The sequence below is a fragment of the Ranitomeya imitator genome, chromosome 1 (assembly GCF_032444005.1).
Source record: "Ranitomeya imitator isolate aRanImi1 chromosome 1, aRanImi1.pri, whole genome shotgun sequence".
Lineage (NCBI taxonomy): Eukaryota > Metazoa > Chordata > Amphibia > Anura > Dendrobatidae > Ranitomeya > Ranitomeya imitator.
This window is the reverse complement of record NC_091282.1, coordinates 970,265,638-970,286,580: the sequence shown is the minus strand read 5'-3', so window position 1 is coordinate 970,286,580 and position 20,943 is coordinate 970,265,638. Positions and strand designations below refer to the sequence as shown.

General features: G+C 41.3%; 1 protein-coding gene across 5 annotated transcripts in view; it reads right to left on the bottom strand.

The window, feature by feature from the left end:
- The window catches only part of EGF (epidermal growth factor), a 249,875-nt gene that overhangs the window by 111,466 nt on the left and 117,466 nt on the right, over positions 1-20,943 (bottom strand). For 3 of the 5 annotated variants that reach the window (XM_069743849.1, XM_069743851.1, XM_069743853.1), the window contains 3 exons: positions 19,828-19,964; positions 12,620-12,768; positions 9,791-9,898 (listed from right to left, as the gene is read on the bottom strand). In XM_069743849.1, the coding sequence (XP_069599950.1) occupies positions 9,791-9,898; positions 12,620-12,768; positions 19,828-19,964 (394 nt within the window). The remainder of the gene's footprint in view (positions 1-9,790; positions 9,899-12,619; positions 12,769-19,827; positions 19,965-20,943) is intronic. The other 2 variants (XM_069743852.1, XM_069743850.1) reach the window with 1 other exon arrangement.

Below are 20,943 nucleotides of genomic sequence, written 5' to 3'. Positions count from 1 at the left end.
CTTATTACTTCTACCCAAGTGCATGACCTTACATTTATCCCCATTAAAGCTCATTTGCCATTTATCAGCCCAAGCTTCTAGTTTACATAAATCATCCTGTAATATAAAATTGTCCTCCTCTGTATTGATTACCCTGCAGAGTTTAGTGTCATCTGCAAATATTGAAATTCTACTCTGAATGCCCCCTACAAGGTCATTAATAAATATGTTAAAAAGAAGAGGGCCCAATACTGACCCCTGTGGTACCCCACTGCTAACCGCTACCCAGTCCGAGTGTGCTCCATTAATAACCACCCTTTGTTTCCTATCCCTGAGCCAGCTCTCAACCCACTTGCACATATTTTCCCCTATCCCCATTATTCTCATTTTATGTATCAACCTTTTGTGTGGCACCGTATCATAGTAACATAGTAACATACATAGTAACATAGTTAGTAAGGCCGAAAAAAGACATTTGTCCATCCAGTTCAGCCTATATTCCATCATAATAAATCCCCAGATCTACGTCCTTCTACAGAACCTAATAATTGTATGATACAATATTGTTCTGCTCCAGGAAGACATCCAGGCCTCTCTTGAACCCCTCGACTGAGTTCGCCATCACCACCTCCTCAGGCAAGCAATTCCAGATTCTCACTGCCCTAACAGTAAAGAATCCTCTTCTATGTTGGTGGAAAAACCTTCTCTCCTCCAGACGCAAAGAATGCCCCCTTGTGCCCGTCACCTTCCTTGGTATAAACAGATCCTCAGCGAGATATTTGTATTGTCCCCTTATATACTTATACATGGTTATTAGATCGCCCCTCAGTCGTCTTTTTTCTAGACTAAATAATCCTAATTTCGCTAATCTATCTGGGTATTGTAGTTCTCCCATCCCCTTTATTAATTTTGTTGCCCTCCTTTGTACTCTCTCTAGTTCCATTATATCCTTCCTGAGCACCGGTGCCCAAAACTGGACACAGTACTCCATGTGCGGTCTAACTAGGGATTTGTACAGAGGCAGTATAATGCTCTCATCATGTGTATCCAGACATCTTTTAATGCACCCCATGATCCTGTTTGCCTTGGCAGCTGCTGCCTGGCACTGGCTGCTCCAGGTAAGTTTATCATTAACTAGGATCCCCAAGTCCTTCTCCCTGTCAGATTTACCCAGTGGTTTCCCGTTCAGTGTGTAATGGTGATATTGATTCCCTCTTCCCATGTGTATAACCTTACATTTATCATTGTTAAACCTCATCTGCCACCTTTCAGCCCAAGTTTCCAACTTATCCAGATCCATCTGTAGCAGAATACTATCTTCTCTTGTATTAACTGCTTTACATAGTTTTGTATCATCTGCAAATATCGATATTTTACTGTGTAAACCTTCTACCAGATCATTAATGAATATGTTGAAGAGAACAGGTCCCAATACTGACCCCTGCGGTACCCCACTGGTCACAGCGACCCAGTTAGAGACTATACCATTTATAACCACCCTCTGCTTTCTATCACTAAGCCAGTTACTAACCCATTTACACACATTTTCCCCCAGACCAAGCATTCTCATTTTGTGTACCAACCTCTTGTGCGGCACGGTATCAAACGCTTTTGAAAAGTCCATATACACTACATCCACTGGGTTCCCTTGGTCCAATCCGGAACTTACCTCTTCATAGAAACTGATCAAATTAGTCTGACATGAACGGTCCCTAGTAAACCCGTGCTGATACTGGGTCATGAGGTTATTCCTCTTCAGATACTCCAGTATAGCATCCCTTAGAATGCCCTCCAGGATTTTACCCACAGTAGAGGTTACGCTTACTGGCCTATAATTTCCGAGTTCAGTTTTTGTCCTCTTTTTGAATATTGGCACCACATTTGCTATACGCCAGTCCTGTGGTACAGACCCTGTTATTATGGAGTCTTTCAAGATTAAAAATAATGGTCTATCAATGACTGTACATAATTCCTGCAGTGCTCGAGGGTGTATCCCATCCGGGCCCGGAGATTTGTCAATTTTAGTGATTTTTAGACACCGCCGCACTTCCTGCTGGGTTAAGCAGGTGACATTTAATTGGGAATTTTTATCACTAGTCATTTTGTCTGCCATGGGATTTTCTTGTGTAAATACTGATCAAAAAAAGTCATTTAGCATATTGGCTTTTTCCTCATCCACCATTTCACCCAGACTATTTTTAAGGGGGCCAACACTATCATTTTTTAGCTTCTTGCTATTTATGTAACTTTTTCATTTTCACCTCACACCCCTCATTTTCACCTCACACCTCTCATTTTCCCCTCAGTATATACATGTTTGTCATCTCCCTTATATATAGTATATACCTGTATGTCATCTCCCCTGTAAATAGTATATACCTGCTGTATGTCTTCTCCTCCTGTATATTGTATATACCTATGTGTCATCTCCTCCTGTATATAGTATATACCTGTGTGTCATCTGCTCCTGTATATAGTATATATCTGTGTGTCATCTCCTCCTGTATATAGTATATACGTGTGTCATCTCCCCTGTATATAGTATATACCTGTGTGTCATCTCCTCCTGTATATAGTATATATCTGTGTGTCACCTCCTCCTGTATATAGTATGTACCTGTATGTCATCTCCTCCTGCATATAGTATATACCTGTGTGCCATCTCCTCCTGTATATAGTATATACCTGTGTGTCATCTCCCCTGTATATAGTATATACCTATGTGTCATCTCCCCTGTATATAGTATAAAACTGTGTCATCTCCCCTGTATATAGTATGTACCTGTATGTCTTCTCCCCTGTGTATAGTATATACCAGTGTGTCATCTCCCCTGTATATAGTATATACCTGTTTGTCATCTCCCCTGTATATAGTATATACCTGTGTGTCATCTCCCCTGTATATAGTAAGTACCTGTATGTCATCTCCCCTGTATATAGTATATATATGTGTGTCAACATCCTCCTGTATATAGTATATACCTTTATGTCATCTCCCCTGTATATAGTATATACCTATGTGTCATCTCCCCTGTATATAGTATAAAACTGTGTCATCTCCCCTGTATATAGTATGTACCTGTATGTCTTCTCCCCTGTGTATAGTATATACCAGTGTGTCATCTCCCCTGTATATAGTATATACCTGTTTGTCATCTCCCCTGTATATAGTATATACCTGTGTGTCATCTCCCCTGTATATAGTAAGTACCTGTATGTCATCTCCCCTGTATATAGTATATATATGTGTGTCAACATCCTCCTGTATATAGTATATACCTTTATGTCATCTCCTCCTGTATATAGTATATACCTGTGTGTCATCTCCCCTGTATATAGTATATACAGTATGTGTGTGTCATCCCTTCCTGTATATAGTATACCCTTGTGTGTCATCTCCTCCTGTATATAGTATATAGCTGTGTGTCATATCTCCTGTATATAGTATATATCTGTGTGTCATCTCCCCTGTATATAGTATACTGTATATCTGTATGTCATCTCCTCCTGTATTAGACAGCGTTCACACGTTATTTGGTCAGTATTTTTACCTCAGTATTTGTAAGCTAAATTGGCAGCCTGATAAATCCCCAGCCAAGAGGAAGCCCTCCCCCCTGGCAGTATACATTAGCTCACACATACACATAATAGACAGGTCATGTGACTGACAGCTGCCGTATTTCCTATATGGTACATTTGTTGCTCTTGTAATTTGTCTGCTTATTAATCAGATTTTTATTTTTGAAGGATAATACCAGGCTTGTGTGTGTTTTAGGGCGAGTTTCATGTGTCAAGTTGTGTGTGTTGAGTTGCATGTGGCGACATGCATGTAGCAACTTTTGTGAGATGAGTTTTGTGTGGCAACATGCGTGTAGCAACTTTTTGTGTGTCGAGTTGCATGTGACAGGTTAGTGTAGCAAGTTGTGTGCAGCAAGTTTTGCGCATGGCGAGTTTAGCGCGTGGTGAGTTTTATGTGTGGTGCCTTTTGAGTATGTGCAAGTTTTGTGTGAGGCAACTTTTGCATGTGTTGCAACTTTTGTGCATGTGGCAATTTTTCCGCGTGTGCAAGTTTTTCGTGAGGTCAGTTTTGCACTTGTGGCGAGTTTTGCGTGAGCCTAGTTTTTGCATGTGGCGAGTTTTGCGCATGGCGAGTTTAGAGCGGCGACTTTTGGGTTTCGACTTTTATGTGGCGAGGTTGGTGTATGTGTGGTGAAATGTGTGCTGAGGGTAATATGTGTTCAAGCACGTGGTAGTGTGTGGCGCATTTTGTGGGTGTGTTCATATCCCCGTGTGTGGTGAGTATCCCACCTTAGCAACTGTACAGTATATACTCTTTGGTGCCATCGCTCTCACTCTTTAAGTCCCCCTTGTTCACATCTGGCAGCTGTCAATTTGCCTCCGAAACTTTTACTTTCACTTTTTCCCCATTATGTAGATAGGGGCAAAATTGTTTGGTGAATTGGAAAGCACGGGGTTAAACTTTCACCTCACAACATAGCCTATGATGCTCTCAGGGTCCAGACGTGTGACTGTGCAAAATTTTGTGGCTGTAGCTGCGACGCCTCCAACACTTTTCCTTTCACTTTTTTCCCCATTATGTAGATAGGGGCAAAATTGTTTGGTGAATTGGAACGCGCGGAGTTAACATTTTGCCTCACAACATAGCCTATGATGCTCTCGGAGTCGAGACGTGTGACTGTGCAAAATTTTGTGGCTGTAGCTGCGACGGTGCAGATGCCAATCCCGGACATGCATACATACAGTCATGGCCAAAAGTATTGACACCCCTGCAATTCTGTCAGATAATACTAATTTTCTTCCTGCAAATGATTGCAAACACAAATATTTGGTATTATTATCTTCATTTAATTTGTCTAAAATGAAAAAAACACAAAAAGAATTGTCCTAAAGCCAAATTGGATATAATTCCACACCAAACATAAAAAAAGTGGGTGGACAAAGGTATTGGCACTGTTCGAAAAATCATGTGATGCTTCTCTAATTTGTGTAATTAACAGCACCTGTAACTTACCTGTGGCACCTAACAGGTGTTGGCAATAACTAAATCACACTTGCAGCCAGTTGACATGGATTAAAGTTGACTCAACCTCTGTCCTGTGTCCTTGTGTGTACCACATTGAGCATGGAGAAAAGAAAGAAGACCAAAGAACTGTCTGAGGACTTGAGAAACCAAATTGTGAGGAAGCATGAGCAGTCTCAAGGCTACAAATCCATCTCCAAAGACCTGAATGTTCCTGTGTCTACCGTGCGCAGTGTCATCAAGAAGTTTAAAGCCCATGGCTCTGTGGCTAACCTCCCTAGATGTGGACGGAAAAGAAAAATTTACAAGAGATTTCAACACAAGATTGTGCGGATGTTGGATAAAGAACCTCAACTAACATCCAAACAAGTTCAAGCTGCCCTGCAGTCCGAGGGTACAACAGTGTCAACCCGTACTATCCGTCAGTATCTGAATGAAAAGGGGCTGTATGGTAGGAGACCCAGGAAGACCCCACTTATTACCTCGAGACATAAAAAAGCCAGGCTGGAGTTTGCCAAAACTTACCTGATAAAAGCCTAAAACGTTTTGGAAGAATGTTCTCTGGTTAGATGAGACAAACGTAGAGCATTTTGGGCAAAGGCATCAACATAGAGTTTACAGGAGAAAAAAGAGGCATTCAAAGAAAAGAACACGGCCCCTACAGCCGAACATGGCAGAGCTTCCCTGATGTTTTGGGGTTGCTTTGCTGCCTCTGGCACTGGACTGCTTGACCGTGTGCATGGCATTATGAAGTCTGAAGACTACCAACAAATTTTGCAGCATAATGTAGGGCCCAGTGTGAGAAAGCTGGGTCTCCCTCAGAGATAATGGGTCTTCCAGCAGGACAAAGACCCAAAGCACACTTCAAAAAGCACTAGAAAATGGTTTGAGAGAAAGCACTGGAGACTTCTAAGGTGGCCAGCAATGAGTCCAGACATGAATCCCATAGAACACCTGTGGCAGGGCCGTATTTAGAGTTTCTGCTGCCCTAGGCACTTTTAGCGCTGCCTCCCCCATTGGTGAGTATGACACTATCGGCAGTGACTTTGGCAAGAATTGCTGTTGTGAAAGTCGCCTTTTGCAGCAGATTCGGCAGTTTTTTCGCATCTGCCGTGTAACGGATCACTTACGGCAACACTGCGTTCGGCCTCATTCATTCCCTATGGGATTTGTAGCACTTGCTGTGATCTGGCAAATGCGGTATCATACCTCCCAACTTTTCAAGGGAAAGAGGTATAAAGGTTGCGGCGCACGTAGTGCGGTGCGGAAAATTTTAGGCCACGCCTCTGACCACACCCATTTCACAACTAGTCACACCCATATCCAAGTCCCAACCACACCCATTTAGCACTGCTGATCACACTGTTTCATATACAATAATTATAACCAAAAAAAAATATGGCCACACAGTGCTCCATACTGTATAATGGCCACACATGATGCTCAATACTGTATAATGGCCACACATCATGCTCCATACTGTATAATGGCCACACATGATGCTCAATACTGTATAATGGCCACACATGATGCTCCATACTGTATAATGGCCACACATGATGCTCAATACTGTATAATGGCCCTACATTTTGCTCAATACTGTATAATGGCCACACATGATGCTCCATACTGTATAATGGCCCTACATGATGCTCAATACTGTATAATGACCCCACATGATGCTCAATACTGTATAATGGCCAAACACGATGCTCCATACTTTATAATGGCCACACATGATGCTCCATACTGTATAATGACCACACAGTGCTCCATACTATATAATGGCCCCACATGATGCTTCATACTGTATAATGGCCACACATGATGCTCCATACTGTATAATGGCCACACAATGTTCAATACTGTATAATGACCCCACACGATGCTCAATACTGTATAATGGCAACACACGAGGCTCAATACTTTATAATGGCCACACACATGATGCTCCATACTGTATAATGGCAACACACGAGGCTCAATACTTTATAATGGCCACACACATGATGCTCCATACTGTATAATGGCCACACATGATGTTCAATACTGTATAATGACCCCACATGATGCTCAATACTGTATAATGGCCAAACACGATGCTCCATACTTTATAATGGCCACACATGATGCTCCATACTGTATAATGACCACACAGTGCTCCATACTGTATAATGACCGCACATGATGCTCCATACTATATAATGGCCCCACATGATGCTCAATACTGTATAATGGCCGCACATGATGCTCCATACAGTATAATGGCCACACATGATGCTCCATACTGTATAATGGCCACACATGATGCTCCATACTGTATAATGGCCACACATGATGCTCCATACTGTATAATGGCCACACATGATGCTCCATACTGTATAATGGCCACACATGATGCTCCATACTGTATAATGGCCACACATGATGCTCCATACTGTATAATGGCCACACATGATGCTCCATACTGTATAATGCCCCCACATGATGTTCAATACCGTATAATGGCCACACATGATGCTCCATACTTTATAATGGCCACAAATGATGCTCCATACTGTATAATGCCCCCACATGATGTTCAATACCGTATAATGGCCACACATGATGCTCCATACTTTATAATGGCCACACATGATGCTCCATACTTTATAATGGCCACACATGATGCTCCATACTGTATAATGGCCACACATGATGCTCCATACTGTATAATGGCCCCACATGATGCTCCATACTTTATAATGGTCACACATGATGCTCCATACTTTATAATGGCCACACATGATGCTCCATACTGTATAATGGCCACACATGATGCTCCATACTGTATAATGGCCACACATGATGCTCCATACTGTATAATGGCCACACATGATGCTCCATACTGTATATTGCCCCCACATGATGTTCAATACCGTATAATGGCCACACATGATGCTCCATACTGTATAATGGCCACACATGATGCTCCATACTTTATAATGGCCCACCCCCCCTTCCTCCCATCCTGTATGCGTGGCTCATCTCCCCCTCCCTGTATGCATTGGTGTGGGTGGCTCAGGCTCATCTTCCATCCCCCCCTATGCGTGGCTCATCTCCCCCTCCCTCCCTGTATGCATGGGTGGCTCAGGCTCATCTCCCATCCCCCCCTATGCGTGGCTCATCTCCCCCTCCCTCCCTGTATGCATGGGTGGCTCAGGCTCATCTCCCATCCCCCCCCTATGCGTGGCTCATCTCCCCCTCCCTAGCTGTATGCGTGGCTCATCCCCCTCCCTCCCTCCCTGTATGCATGGGGGTGGCTGGCTCATCTCCCATCCCCCCCATGCGTGGTTCATCTCCCCCTTCCTCTGTATGCATGGGTGCGGCTCAGACTCGTAATCAAACAATCCCCCCCCACTGCGTGGCTCATCGGCTGCCCCGCCGCCCCCCATCCACGGTCCTGCTTCATCCTCCCCGGCTCCCCCGTCCTCCCTGGCTGTCATCATCATACTCACCTCACACCGCGCAGAACGGAATCCCGGCTCCACCTCTGTCCCGACTCCCAGCGGCAGGGCAGCACCCTCGTCCTGTGTGAGCGCCGGCGCCGCGGTCAGGTGGTACCGCACATTAAGTTCATGAATATGCATGCATATTCATGAACTTAATGAGCGGTACCATGTGACCGCTCACACAGGACGAGGCGAGGGCGTGCAGTCACTGAGAGCAGACCAGGCATCGCTGGAGCTGCAGGTGAGGTGAGTATGAATCAATCATACCGTATCATGATGTCCTCAAGGGGGCAAGCCAAGGAGGCGGGGGGGGGTGTTTAAGGTGACCCCGGCCAGACCGGACTTCATAAAAAAAAAAAACACACACACCTGCTCAGGTGCCACCCCCCCCCCGCATCGCCCCGCCCTAGGCACGTGCCCTCAAGTGCCTAGTGGCAAATACGGCCCTGACCTGTGGAGAGATCTAAAAATGGCCATTTGGAGAATGCCCTCTTTGCCCAGGCTGAGAGTTTTTGTGGGCAGCACTCTCTTGGCAAGTTTGTTGTGGTATCATATTCTTTCCATTTGATGGTAATGGATTTGATGGTGCTCTGGAGGAGATTGGGATATTTTTTTTTAAAAACTCAATCCTGTCTTGAACTTCTGAACAATTTTGTCCCTGACTTGTGTGGAGATCTCCTTGAACTTCTTGACATTGTTTGGTTAGTGGTGCCTCTTGCTTAATGGTGTTGCAGCCTGTTGCCTTTAAGAAAAGGTGTGTATATACTGACAGCCCATGTGACACTTAGATTGAACACAGGTGGGCTTCCTTTCACTAAGCATTTCACTGACTTATGAAGGTAGTTTCTTACATCAAAAAATTTTAAGTGCTTCATAGCAAAAGGAGTGAATACATATGCACGTGCCATTTTTCAGTTAATTGTTCCCATATATTGAATTTATTCCTATATTTTTCTCACTTCACTTCACCAACTTAGACTATTTAGTGCTGATAAATCACACACAAATCAGAATACAAAAATATTTAAATGCAGATTGTAAAGTAGCAAAATAACTAAAAAGCTAAGGGGGTAAATACTTTTGCAGGGCACTGTATGTAAGATAAAAGAATGCAGAAAAATGACAGCAGACAGAAAAAGCAAGTCAATTGCAAACATGCTTATTTTCTTGCAGTCTTATTAATTAACACAATTTAATAACATGATAATACAAATTTAAATTAAATATGTTTCTATTTTTTAATTTAGTATTATCACAATTATGAATAATAATTTCTTACCCAGCACTTGGATGAACACAAATTCCTATTGGCTGTTGCACAATTTCCTCCACAATTATTTTCCTGTGCCTTCCAGTTAGATCACTGGTTTCTATGCAAGATCTTCTACTTGTTAAAGTAAAAAAAATAAAAATGCAAGTCATGGGTTTGGAAACAGCCTTTTATAATATATAAATTACTATTTTTTTAATACAAAACCATGGCAAAGGGAAGTTAAAGAGTAATTCCATCAAAAGGAGATTTATTCCAAAGTTAAGAGTCACAAAAGTACAAATCAGGGCTCATTTAGAGGAAAATATTTTGTACATAGTTTCATTGTTTAAGATTTAAAGACGATACAAGTCCATCAAGTGCAACCTATGACCTAACATGTTGATCCAGGGGAAGGCAAAAACCCCATAAGGCAGATTCTAATTGCTCTATATTATGGGAAAAATTTCTTCCTGACTCCATACGGCAATTAGATTAGGCCCTTGCATCAATGTCCCATCAGTGAATCTAGTAAACCGTAATATTATATTAATCTAGAATGGCGTCTAGGCCTCCTTGAACCTGTTTAGTGAATCCGACACTATAACATTTTATGCCAAAGAGTTCCATAGTCTCAGATGTCCATTATTGCAGGCCATGGTGTAAAAAGATCATTAGAATTACCTCTACACTATCCATTCATATATTTGTGCATTGAGATAATCACCTCAAAGTCTATAATTCCAGATTCTCACTGCCCTAACAGTAAAGAATCCTCTTCTATGTTGGTGGAAAAACCTTATCTCCTCCAGACGCAGAGAATGTCCCCTTGTGACCGTCACCTTCCTTGGTATAAACAGATCCTCGGAGAGATATTTATATTGTCCCCTTATATACTTACTTATACATGGTTATTAGATCGCCCCTCAGTCGTCTTTTTTCTTGACTAAATAATCCTAATTTTGCTAATCTCTTTGGGTGTTGTAGCTCCCCATACCCTTTATTAATCTGGCTGCCTTCCTTTGTACTCGCTCATTTCATTATAACCTTTCTGAGCACCGGTGCCCAAAACTGTACACAGTACTCCATGTGCAATCTAACCAGAGATTTGTACAGAGGCAGTATAATACTCTCATCATGTGTATCCAGACCTCTTTTAATGCACCCCATGATCCTGTTTGCCTTGGCAGCTGCTGCCTGGCACTGGTTGCTCCAGGTAAGTTTATCATTAACTAGGATCCCCAAGTCCTTCTCAATGTCAGATTTAACCGGTGGTTTCCTGTTCAGAACTTGTATTGCAGTCCATCCATTACCTTTATAACCTTGGTTACCCTTCTCTGTGCCTATTCCAGTTCAGCTATGTCCTTCTTACACACTAGAACCCAAATTATACAAGGTATTCTAAGTGTAGACAAGTGACTTATATAGAGGCAAAACTATGTTTTTATCATGAGCATCTATGCCTCTTTTAATGCATCCGATAACTTTATTTGCCTCTGGCAGCAGCTGCCTAGCACTGATCATTACCAGTGCAACAGTGCATTTAAGTCTTTTCAGTGAGTTTTACCTAGCGATTTTATAGTTAGTATGTAATTGTACATTGTTTCCTCAGTCCAAGCACATGACCCTATATGTCTCTATGTTAAACTGCAATTACCATTTTTGACCAATGCCTCCAGATTACCTAAATTCTTCTATAATATTAAATTATCCTCAACTGTGGTGATTACATCAAAAAGCTTAGTATCATTTGCAAATTTTGAAACTTTACTGCGTAGGCCTTCTTAAAGGTTACTAATAAGGATATTAATAAGACAAGGGCCCAATACTGACCCTTATGGTATATGGTACCTCACTATTAACTGTGACACAATCAACATGTGTTCCATTAAAGGGGATATCCAGGACTTTTAAAAAAAAAGGCATGTAGTTGCTAACAGAGGCAACAACATGCCTGTTGTATCCGGTGATGGTCATTGACCGCTCCTGCCAGAGATTCAGCTACTCCCTATCAACAGAGGAGCAGTTTATCATCCTGTTGACATGGCGGGACTACAGGCATCATGCTGCTTGACAGCCGGCTTCCCCCAATTAGGCAGCGAATGCTTTGAAAGGATATGTCTTGCTGCAGTATTGCTTCCCCGGCACTGATATTCCACATCCCCCATGTAACCCAGAGAGTGCTCAATCAGTGATCAGCAAACTCCTTGCATGTGTCTATGTGCCGTCCATAATTAAAATGGATAGCGCATGGACAGCACAATGACCATTGTAAGTCAATTGAGTAGTTCTGATAAGAGTCTTTCCACATGGACCAGTGGTCCACATGTAAAATATTGCAGCATGCACTAATCTCATGCATTTTTGAGATTTTACTTGCACAATCTAAATGGGAGAGTACAAAGGCATATGTCATACAAACACCATCCATATGGCATCCATTTATTATGGATCAATTGCAATTATTAACAGAAAACAATTTGTCCTTTTTTTAAATGATGGATGTCTAAAACCGGACATATGGATATTGTTCGAATGTGAAAGAAATGGAAAGATGATTGCAATATATGTGACACAGCCAAGAGGTAGGAAAAATCATGATGATGTAAGAAGTAGAAGACTGGGGGACCATAGCTGGCCGTGAAGAGCTAAATATAGCTAGATCTGGAAAACAGCTGCACTTTAGAAAGAATTATTTTACATACTTATTATATTTGAGCTACATTGGAGCGATATGACAATTTTTGGCTGAATGTACTCTTTAAATGATTAATTATTTCAGCTATTGGGGCACACTGTACAAGAATAGTCATGCAGTGATACTGCAATTACTAATGTTGACTGATAAAATATATGTACCCTCTGTCTGTCCAGTAAAGTTTTCTGTTGATGGCATCAATGGCAAGACCTTCAGGTGTGTCTACAGCATCGAAAATCACCTTTTCACGACCAGTGCCGTCCATCTTTGCACTTTCTATGCACTTCAGAGCTGTGTGTGCAAAGTAAATCTAAGAATAAAATTATGCAGATACATAAGATGTATTCACTACATGCTGGAGATTCACATCTCACTGTATATATGGAATTACTAGAATTTTCCATATTACTGTTTTAATATACAGGCATATAGAATGACACAAATTTTGTTTTTTACAAAGTTTGCTGCTTCATATTTGAAAATTAATGTAATAAAAAAACATTTTCACTTATTTTGCTATTGGACAATTGAGTACTGGGATAAAATAATTTTTTCTAATGAAATACACTTCAGATTATTTGGGACATCTGGAAGAATGATTGTCTGAAGAAGAAAAGATGAGCACTATGATGTGTTCTGTTTCATGCCAACAGTAAGGTATCCTGAGTCCATTCATGTGTGGGGGTTTCTTTTCATCCAAGGGCGTGGGCTCACTGACAATTTTACCTAAGAACATTGCCATGTATAAATAATGCTAACAAAACATACTCCAAGAGCAACTTCTCCCAACAATCCAAGAGCAATTTGGTGATGAGCAATTCTTTTTTTCTGCAAGGAGGAGACCATGTCACAAGGTAAAAGTGATAACTAAGTGCCTCGGTGAACAAAACATTGAAATGTTGGGTCCATGGCCAGGAAACTTTTCAGATCTCAATCCAATTGAAAACTTATGGTCAATCCTCAGAGAGTGGGTGGACAAACAAAAACGCAAAAACGCAGAAATAGGGAAGAATGAGTTGTCATCAGTGAGGACTTTGCCAAGAAGCTGATATCCAGCATGCAATGGCGCATTGCAGAAGTCTTAAAAAATAAAGGTCAACACTGTAAATATTGAGTCTTTGCATAAACTTAATATATTTGTCAACAAAAGTTTAAAAACTTCTGAAATGCTGATCACTGTACTTCATTAACCGACTGAAAGATCTAAAAAAAAACTGAAGTAGCAAATTTTGTGAATACCAAAAACTGTGTTAGTCTCAAAACTTTTTGCTGACAGTAGATACAGTATGATACTTGCAACCATAAACAAAAAATACACAGTACCTATCAAAAATTTGGAGCAATTGATTCATGCAATGGTTTTCTTTGTTCTTATTGGAATGTGCACATTGTAGATTTAGCCTGAAGGCAGCAAAACAAGAAGAGAACACATATGGAAATAAGAAGTAAAAAAAAATGTGATACAAACCAAAATATGCATTAAACCTTAGAAGCACCAAAGTACCCCCTTTTCACTCTGATGACAACTTTATAGACTATTGGCATTTCTCAAGCAACTTCATCAGGTAGTCACCTGGAATGGCGTCCAATGAACAAGTATGCATTGTCAAGTGTCAATGAACATATGCAGAATTTCTAATATTCAGAAATTGTTTGCAACCATCAGGTGTGCTTTGCAGAGGAAGTGTTGGTACACAGTTCCATAAAGTGCTGAGCTCTATACCACAACTGCCCTAACCCAGAATATGGCAAGAACCACCAAACTAACTAAAGAGAAATGACAGCTTGTCATTACATTAAGGCTTGAGGGTTGATAAATCCAGAAAATTGCTAAAAAAAAATTTGAAGATATTCCCAAGTGCAGCATGAAAACCATCAAACGCTGTGATGAAAAGGGCTCTCATGAGAAGTGTCTGAGGAAAGATCAATAATTACTTTTGCTGCAGATGATAAGTTCATAAGAGTTATCAGCCTCAGAAACCTCAAAATCACATCCCCTCAGATAATAGATGGCATAAATGATGCACAGCCAGTGAGCAGTATACACATCTCAACATCAACTGCCCAGAAAAGACTGTGAGAATCAGGTCTGTGCTATAGAATTACTGCAAGGAAGCCACTATTGTGAAACACAGAGAAGAAAAGAATTGTTTGGCACAAGCAACATTAGGTCAGTGCAAATCTGTACTCTGATCTGTTGAGTCTAAATTTGAAATTTTTGGTACCAAACATGTTTTTGTGAGATAGTCATAGAAGTAGTTACTGGATGGTTTCTACATTTTTTCTGCCTACCAGAAAGCATGGAAGGGAAGATGGAATGATGTGGGAGTGCTTTGTTGATGGCACTGTTGGTGATTTATTACAAACTCAAGTCACACTTACCCAGCATGACTGTGACAGCACTCTGCTACTAAATGACATTCCATCTGCTTTGAACTTGGTGGGTCATCATTTGTGTTGCAATAGGACAATGACCCAAAACACAACATCAGGCTACATAAGGGTTATAAGACCAAGAAGGAGAGGGTGAAGGAAAGAGTACTGCATTAAATAACATGGCAACCACAATCACCTAACCCCAAACCAATTGACATGATTTAGAATGAGTTGGACTGGACAGTAAAGGCAAAGCAGCCAACATAGGCCCAACACTCCTTCAAGCCATTCCAGGTGATGACCCGATGAAGCAGCTTGAGAAAATGCCATGGTTAAGTAAGGTTGTCAAAAGAGTTAAAAGGGGGTTACTTTGAGAAATCTAAGCTCTAACAAAAATTTGTCCATTTATGGTGTTGCTGCTTTCTGTCTGAATCTAATACAATGGGCATATTTCATTTAGAATAAGGAAATCTATAGCATTATCAAATGTGTCCAAACTTTTCACCAGTGATGTATATACATACTTGTTTCACAATAAATAAATATTATTAAATTTATGTACAATATACTATATATAGTTTATGATGTCAAGAGTAAAGAAGAATAGAGAAAAAAAGATGATTTCAAGATAATGTCAGATGTCGACACTTCTGCATTTTTAATAATAATGAAATAAGTATAAAATAAAGCAACATGATACATTTTACAATAACTATCTTTCTAACAAAGTCAATGTAAATGTAATCGGTTGGTCTTCACTCCTGTCTCTGCAGTTAGACCTCAAAATAAAACATTAACAAAACATATTCCATGATAATGTGTGGGACACTGATTAATTGCCCTGTATAAAACATATAAACATGACTATTACAAGAACTATATTATAAACTTAGTGTAGACATCTATTCCCACTTTCTATATTCCATTATACATGTATGCCAATTGTGCAAATTGTCTCTTCAGAGAGGAAGAGAACTAGAACTCTAGTGCCACCTATTGGAAGGTAGCAATGTCGACCCTTTAACGAGCCTTGTCACATGACTTAGGATAACTCTGCAAGGAGAAACTATACTTTTTGGATATCATATATGTACAGTATATACATTAAGATTTAAATATTTGCATCATTAAAATCCATCTTCACAATGCTTGCATACTATTATAATTCCTTTAATCAAGGCTAAATTAATTTAAAGATCTAACAAATAAATAGCTAATAGTTGAAACACTCACCCGATTTGGAATTAATTACTTGACAAACAGGCTCAGTGCTTACTGTCCCTACTATGACTTAGATAACCAGATAACAGTACCATCTTGTGGTGCGCCTTCATATTACACACAGATAAACAGAAAATCAGTGTGTAGATCATAACATTTCTAATTATTACAGCATCCACTCTGTATATGAAATTACTCGTATTCCTATCAGCCTATCAGATGTTCTTAATTTGAGGTCAATATACACTGCTCAAAAAAATAAAGGGAACACTAAAATACCACATCCTAGATATCACTGAATGAAATATTTCAGTTGCAAATCTTTATTCATTACATAGTGGAATGTGTTGAGAACAATAAAACCTAAAAATGTAAATCAAAATTAATATCCCATGGAGGTCTGGATTTGGAATGATACTCAAAATCAAAGTGGAAAATCAAATTACAGGCTGATCCAACTTCAGTGGAAATGCCCCAAGACAAGAAAATGATGCTCAGTTGTGTGTGTTGCCTCTGTGTGCCTGTATATCCTCCCTACAATGCCTGGGCATGCTCCTGGTGAGGCGGCAGATGGTCTCCTGAGGGATCTCATCCCAGACCTGGACTAAAGCATCCTCCAACTCCTGGACAGTCTGTGGTGCAATGTGGTGGATGGTGCAAGACATGATGTCCCAAATGTGTTCAATCGGATTCAGGTCTGGGGAATGGGCGGGCCAGTCCATAGCTTCAATGCCTTTATCTTGCAGGAACTGCTGACACACTCCAGCCACATGAGGTCTGGCATTGTCCTGCATTAGGAGGAACCCAGGGCCAACTGCACCAGCATATGGTCTCACAAAGGGTCTGAGGATTTCATCTCGGTACCTAATGGCAGTCAGGCTACCTCTGGCGAGCACATGGAGGGCTGTGCGGCTCTCCAAAGAAATGCCACCCCACACCATTACTGACCGACTGCTAAACCGGTCATGCTGAAGGATGTTGCAGGCAGCAGATCGCTTTCCACGGTGTCTCCAGACTCTGTAATGTTTGTCACATGTACTCAGTGTGCACCTGCTTTCACTGTGAAGAGCGCAGGGCGCCAGTGGTGAATTTGTCAATCCTGGTGTTCTGTGGCAAATGCCAATCATCCTGCACGGTGCTAGGCTGTGAACACAATCCCCATCTGTGGATGTCGGGCACTCAGACCATCCTCATGGAGTCGGTTTCTTACCGTTTGTGCAGACACATGCACATCTGTGGCCTGCTGGAGGTCATTTTGCAGGGCTCTGGACGTGCGCCTGCTGTTCCTCCTTGTACAAAGGCTCAGGTAGCGGTCCTGCTGCTGGGTTGATGCCCTCCTACAGCCCCCTCCACATCTCCTGGTGTACTGGCCTGTCTCTTTGTAGCACCTCCAGCGTCTGGACACTACGCTGACAGACACAGCAAACGTTCTTGCCACAACTCGCATTGATGTGCCATCCTGGATGAGCTGCACTACCTGAGCCACTTGTGTGGGTTGTAGAGTCCGTCTCATGCTACCACGAGTGTGAAAGCACAACCAACATTCAAAAGTGACCAAAACATCAGCCAGAAAGCATTGGTACTGAGATGTGGTCTGTGGTCCCCACCTGCAGAACCACTCCTTTATTGAGGGTGTCTTGATAATTGCCAATAATTTCTATGCGTTGTCTATTCCATTTGCACAACAGCATGTGAAATTGATTGCCAATCAGTGGTGCTTCCTAAGTGGACAGTTTGATTTCACAGAAGTTTGATTCACTTGGAGTTATATTCTGTTGTTTAAGTGTTCACTTTATTTTTATGAGCAGTGTATATATATATATACCGTATATACTCGAGTATAAGCCGAGATTTTCAGCCCATTTTTTGGGGCTGAAAGTCCCCCTCTCGGCTTATACTCGAGTCATATACCCGGGTGTCAGCAGGGGAGGGGGAGCGGGGGCTGTGTAGTCATACTTACCTGCTCCCAGCGCGGTCCCTGCAGTCCCTGGCTTCTCCGGCGCTGCAGATTCTTCCTGCACTGAGCGGTCACATGGCACCGCTCATTACAGAAATGAATAGGCAGCTCCACCCCCATAGGGGAGGAGCCGCATATTCATTGCTGTAAATGATCGGTGCCATGTGACTGCTCAATTACAGGAAGAAGCTGCAGCGCCGGAGAAGCCAGGGACTGCAGGGACCGGGCCAGGAGCAGGTAAGGGGAGCGCAGCGCTATAATTACCTGCTCCTCGCTCCGGCTCCGTCTGCAGCGTCCTCTAGCAGTGACGCTCAGGTTAGAGGGCGCTGTGACGTAGTCAGTGCGCGCCCTCTGCTGAGCGTCAGTGCTGGAGACGGAGCCGCAGGAGGAGCAGGTAATTATTGAAAGCGCCGGCGTCCTGAGAAGAGAGGTGAGTATGTGATTTTTTTTTTTATGGCAGCACCAGCAGCATTCTAAGGAGCACCTATGGGGCCATAAAGGTGCAGAGCATATAAGGGGCACAGCATTATAAGGAGCACCTATGGGGCCATAAAGGTGCAGAGCATATATGGGGCACAGCATTATAAGGAGCACCTATGGGGCCATAAAGGTGCAGAGCATATATGGGGCACAGCATTATAAGGAGCACCTATGGGGCCATAAAGGTGCAGAGCATATATGGGGCACAGCATTATAAGGAGCACCTATGGGGCCATAATCAAAGGTGCAGAGCATATATGGCACAGCATTATAAGGAGCACCTATGGGGCCATAAAGGTGCAGAGCATATATGGGGCACAGCGTTATAAGGAGCACCTATGGGGCCATAATCAAAGGTGCAGAGCATATATGGCACAGCATTATAAGGAGCATCTATGGGGCCATAATCAACGGTGCAGAGCATTCTATATAGCACAGTTGTATATGGAGCATCTATGGGGCAATAATGAACGGTATGGAGCATCTATTTTTATTTTTGAAATTCACCGGTAAATGCTGCATTTTCTACCCTAGGCTTATACTCGAGTCAATAAGTTTTCCCAGTTTTTTGTGGCAAAATTAGGGGGGTCGGCTTATACTCGGGTCGGCTTATACTCGAGTATATACGGTATATATATATATATATATATATATATATATATATATATATATATATATATATATTGTATTACAGGAATTAGTCTCACCATCCACATCTCAGTTGTCTATTGATCTTTCTATCAAACTCTTGCCTGCTGTTGGACAATTTGCAAATAATTCCTACCTCAGTCATATGAATCCTGGTACTATTGCACTCTCAACTCTATTGCTACTGGTACCTCTGGCCATACTCATCTCAGCAAATACTGGTGCTGTTCTCACCAATGTCTTTGGGAGCAAAGTATCTCATTAATATTTGTTTATACTATTTCTGTGTTTAACGATATCTCTTGAAATCAGTAACCATTTTCCCTATTCATCACTGCTATCATGTGATTAACCATTTCTCATTTGAAGAGAGAACAATCATTGTGGCAATTGTGTACACAATGAGAGAAAGCCTAACTGCAGAGAACCAGCTGTCAATCAGCATGATGCCAGAAGTCACGCCCCGTCGACAGAGCTGCCCGGAAGAAACCTGCTCTGTTGACGTGCAGCAGCTGAATCACCAGCAGGAGCAGTCGGTGACCGTTGTCAGATGGTGTCAGGCAGGTAGTTGCCTCTGTTAGCACCTACCTGCTTGCTGGTTTATAGGTGCATAGTGAAAAAATAAAACAGTCCTGGACAACCTCTTTAATCTGGTAGAAAAAGTATCTTATAATGAAGATGTCCTACCCTATTATCCATAGGGTCATAATCCAGTGCCAAGACTCTTCCAATCTGTGAGGTCAAAAAGCTTTCATACTGTGTCCCATCGAAGTTTATCCTGCGTATGTCATGCACATTAGCAAACAATAGGAATGGCCGAGGACCTGTACTTGAGGCATAAAAACATTTTCACAGTAGAATATTATACAAATGAACCCAAGAATATAATTTTTTAATGTTCTTGCGCAGCTGCACTCAGAGACAGAACTATTTTACTTTTCTATTGCCACAGCCGTAAGCCGTTTTTGCAGAAAAAGTTGCATTATTCAATTTGGAGTACATGTAACTTATTGATCAACGTTTGTAATAATTCTTTCTGAGCTGGAAGGAACTAAAATTAGTTATTTTGCGATTGGAATAGCATTTAAAATGTTGTGCCTTTTACTATGCAGCATACATGTTACTTTTATTTTTATGTTTCTATGCAATTATGGAAACTCCAAGTATGTACAGATTTTATTTCTTACTAGCTTTGCACATAAATAGCACATTTCTTGAAAAAAAATGATTTCCATTATTTATTTACTCATTGATGTAGACATTTTTTAATGTCAGTCATATTTTTTTTATATAACTATTCTGTATTGCATTTAAATTATTGACTAGCTTTTAATATTAAGGGGGAATCAATTATAAAATTAAATCAGACAATTTTTTTCTTGCTTAGGGTATGTTCACATGAGTTTATAAAAACCTATATGTCATCCTATCGGCATCCGTATTTATAGGTGAGCAGTTACTAAAATTTACAAGACTAGGAACAGTTTCCTATGTTAAACAATTGCAAGGTGTTTATAAAAATCTGATGCTGTACTATTGATCCATATTGGATATGATTTTTTTAGACACATAAACTTGACTATGCGAGTTGGATCTGAAATACGAAAGAGACTATTACATTGTGTGATTTTTTTTTTTCAGGTGGACATTTGGTCCATGTAAAACAAAATGGTCATATGAATATGTCCTCAGACCGCTCTCTTCTCTTCTTTCTGTTCTCCATGCTTAGTGTGGCACACACAGACACACAATGCAAAGATTGAGTCAACTTCTCCCTGTTTATCTGGTTTTAAGTGTTACTTT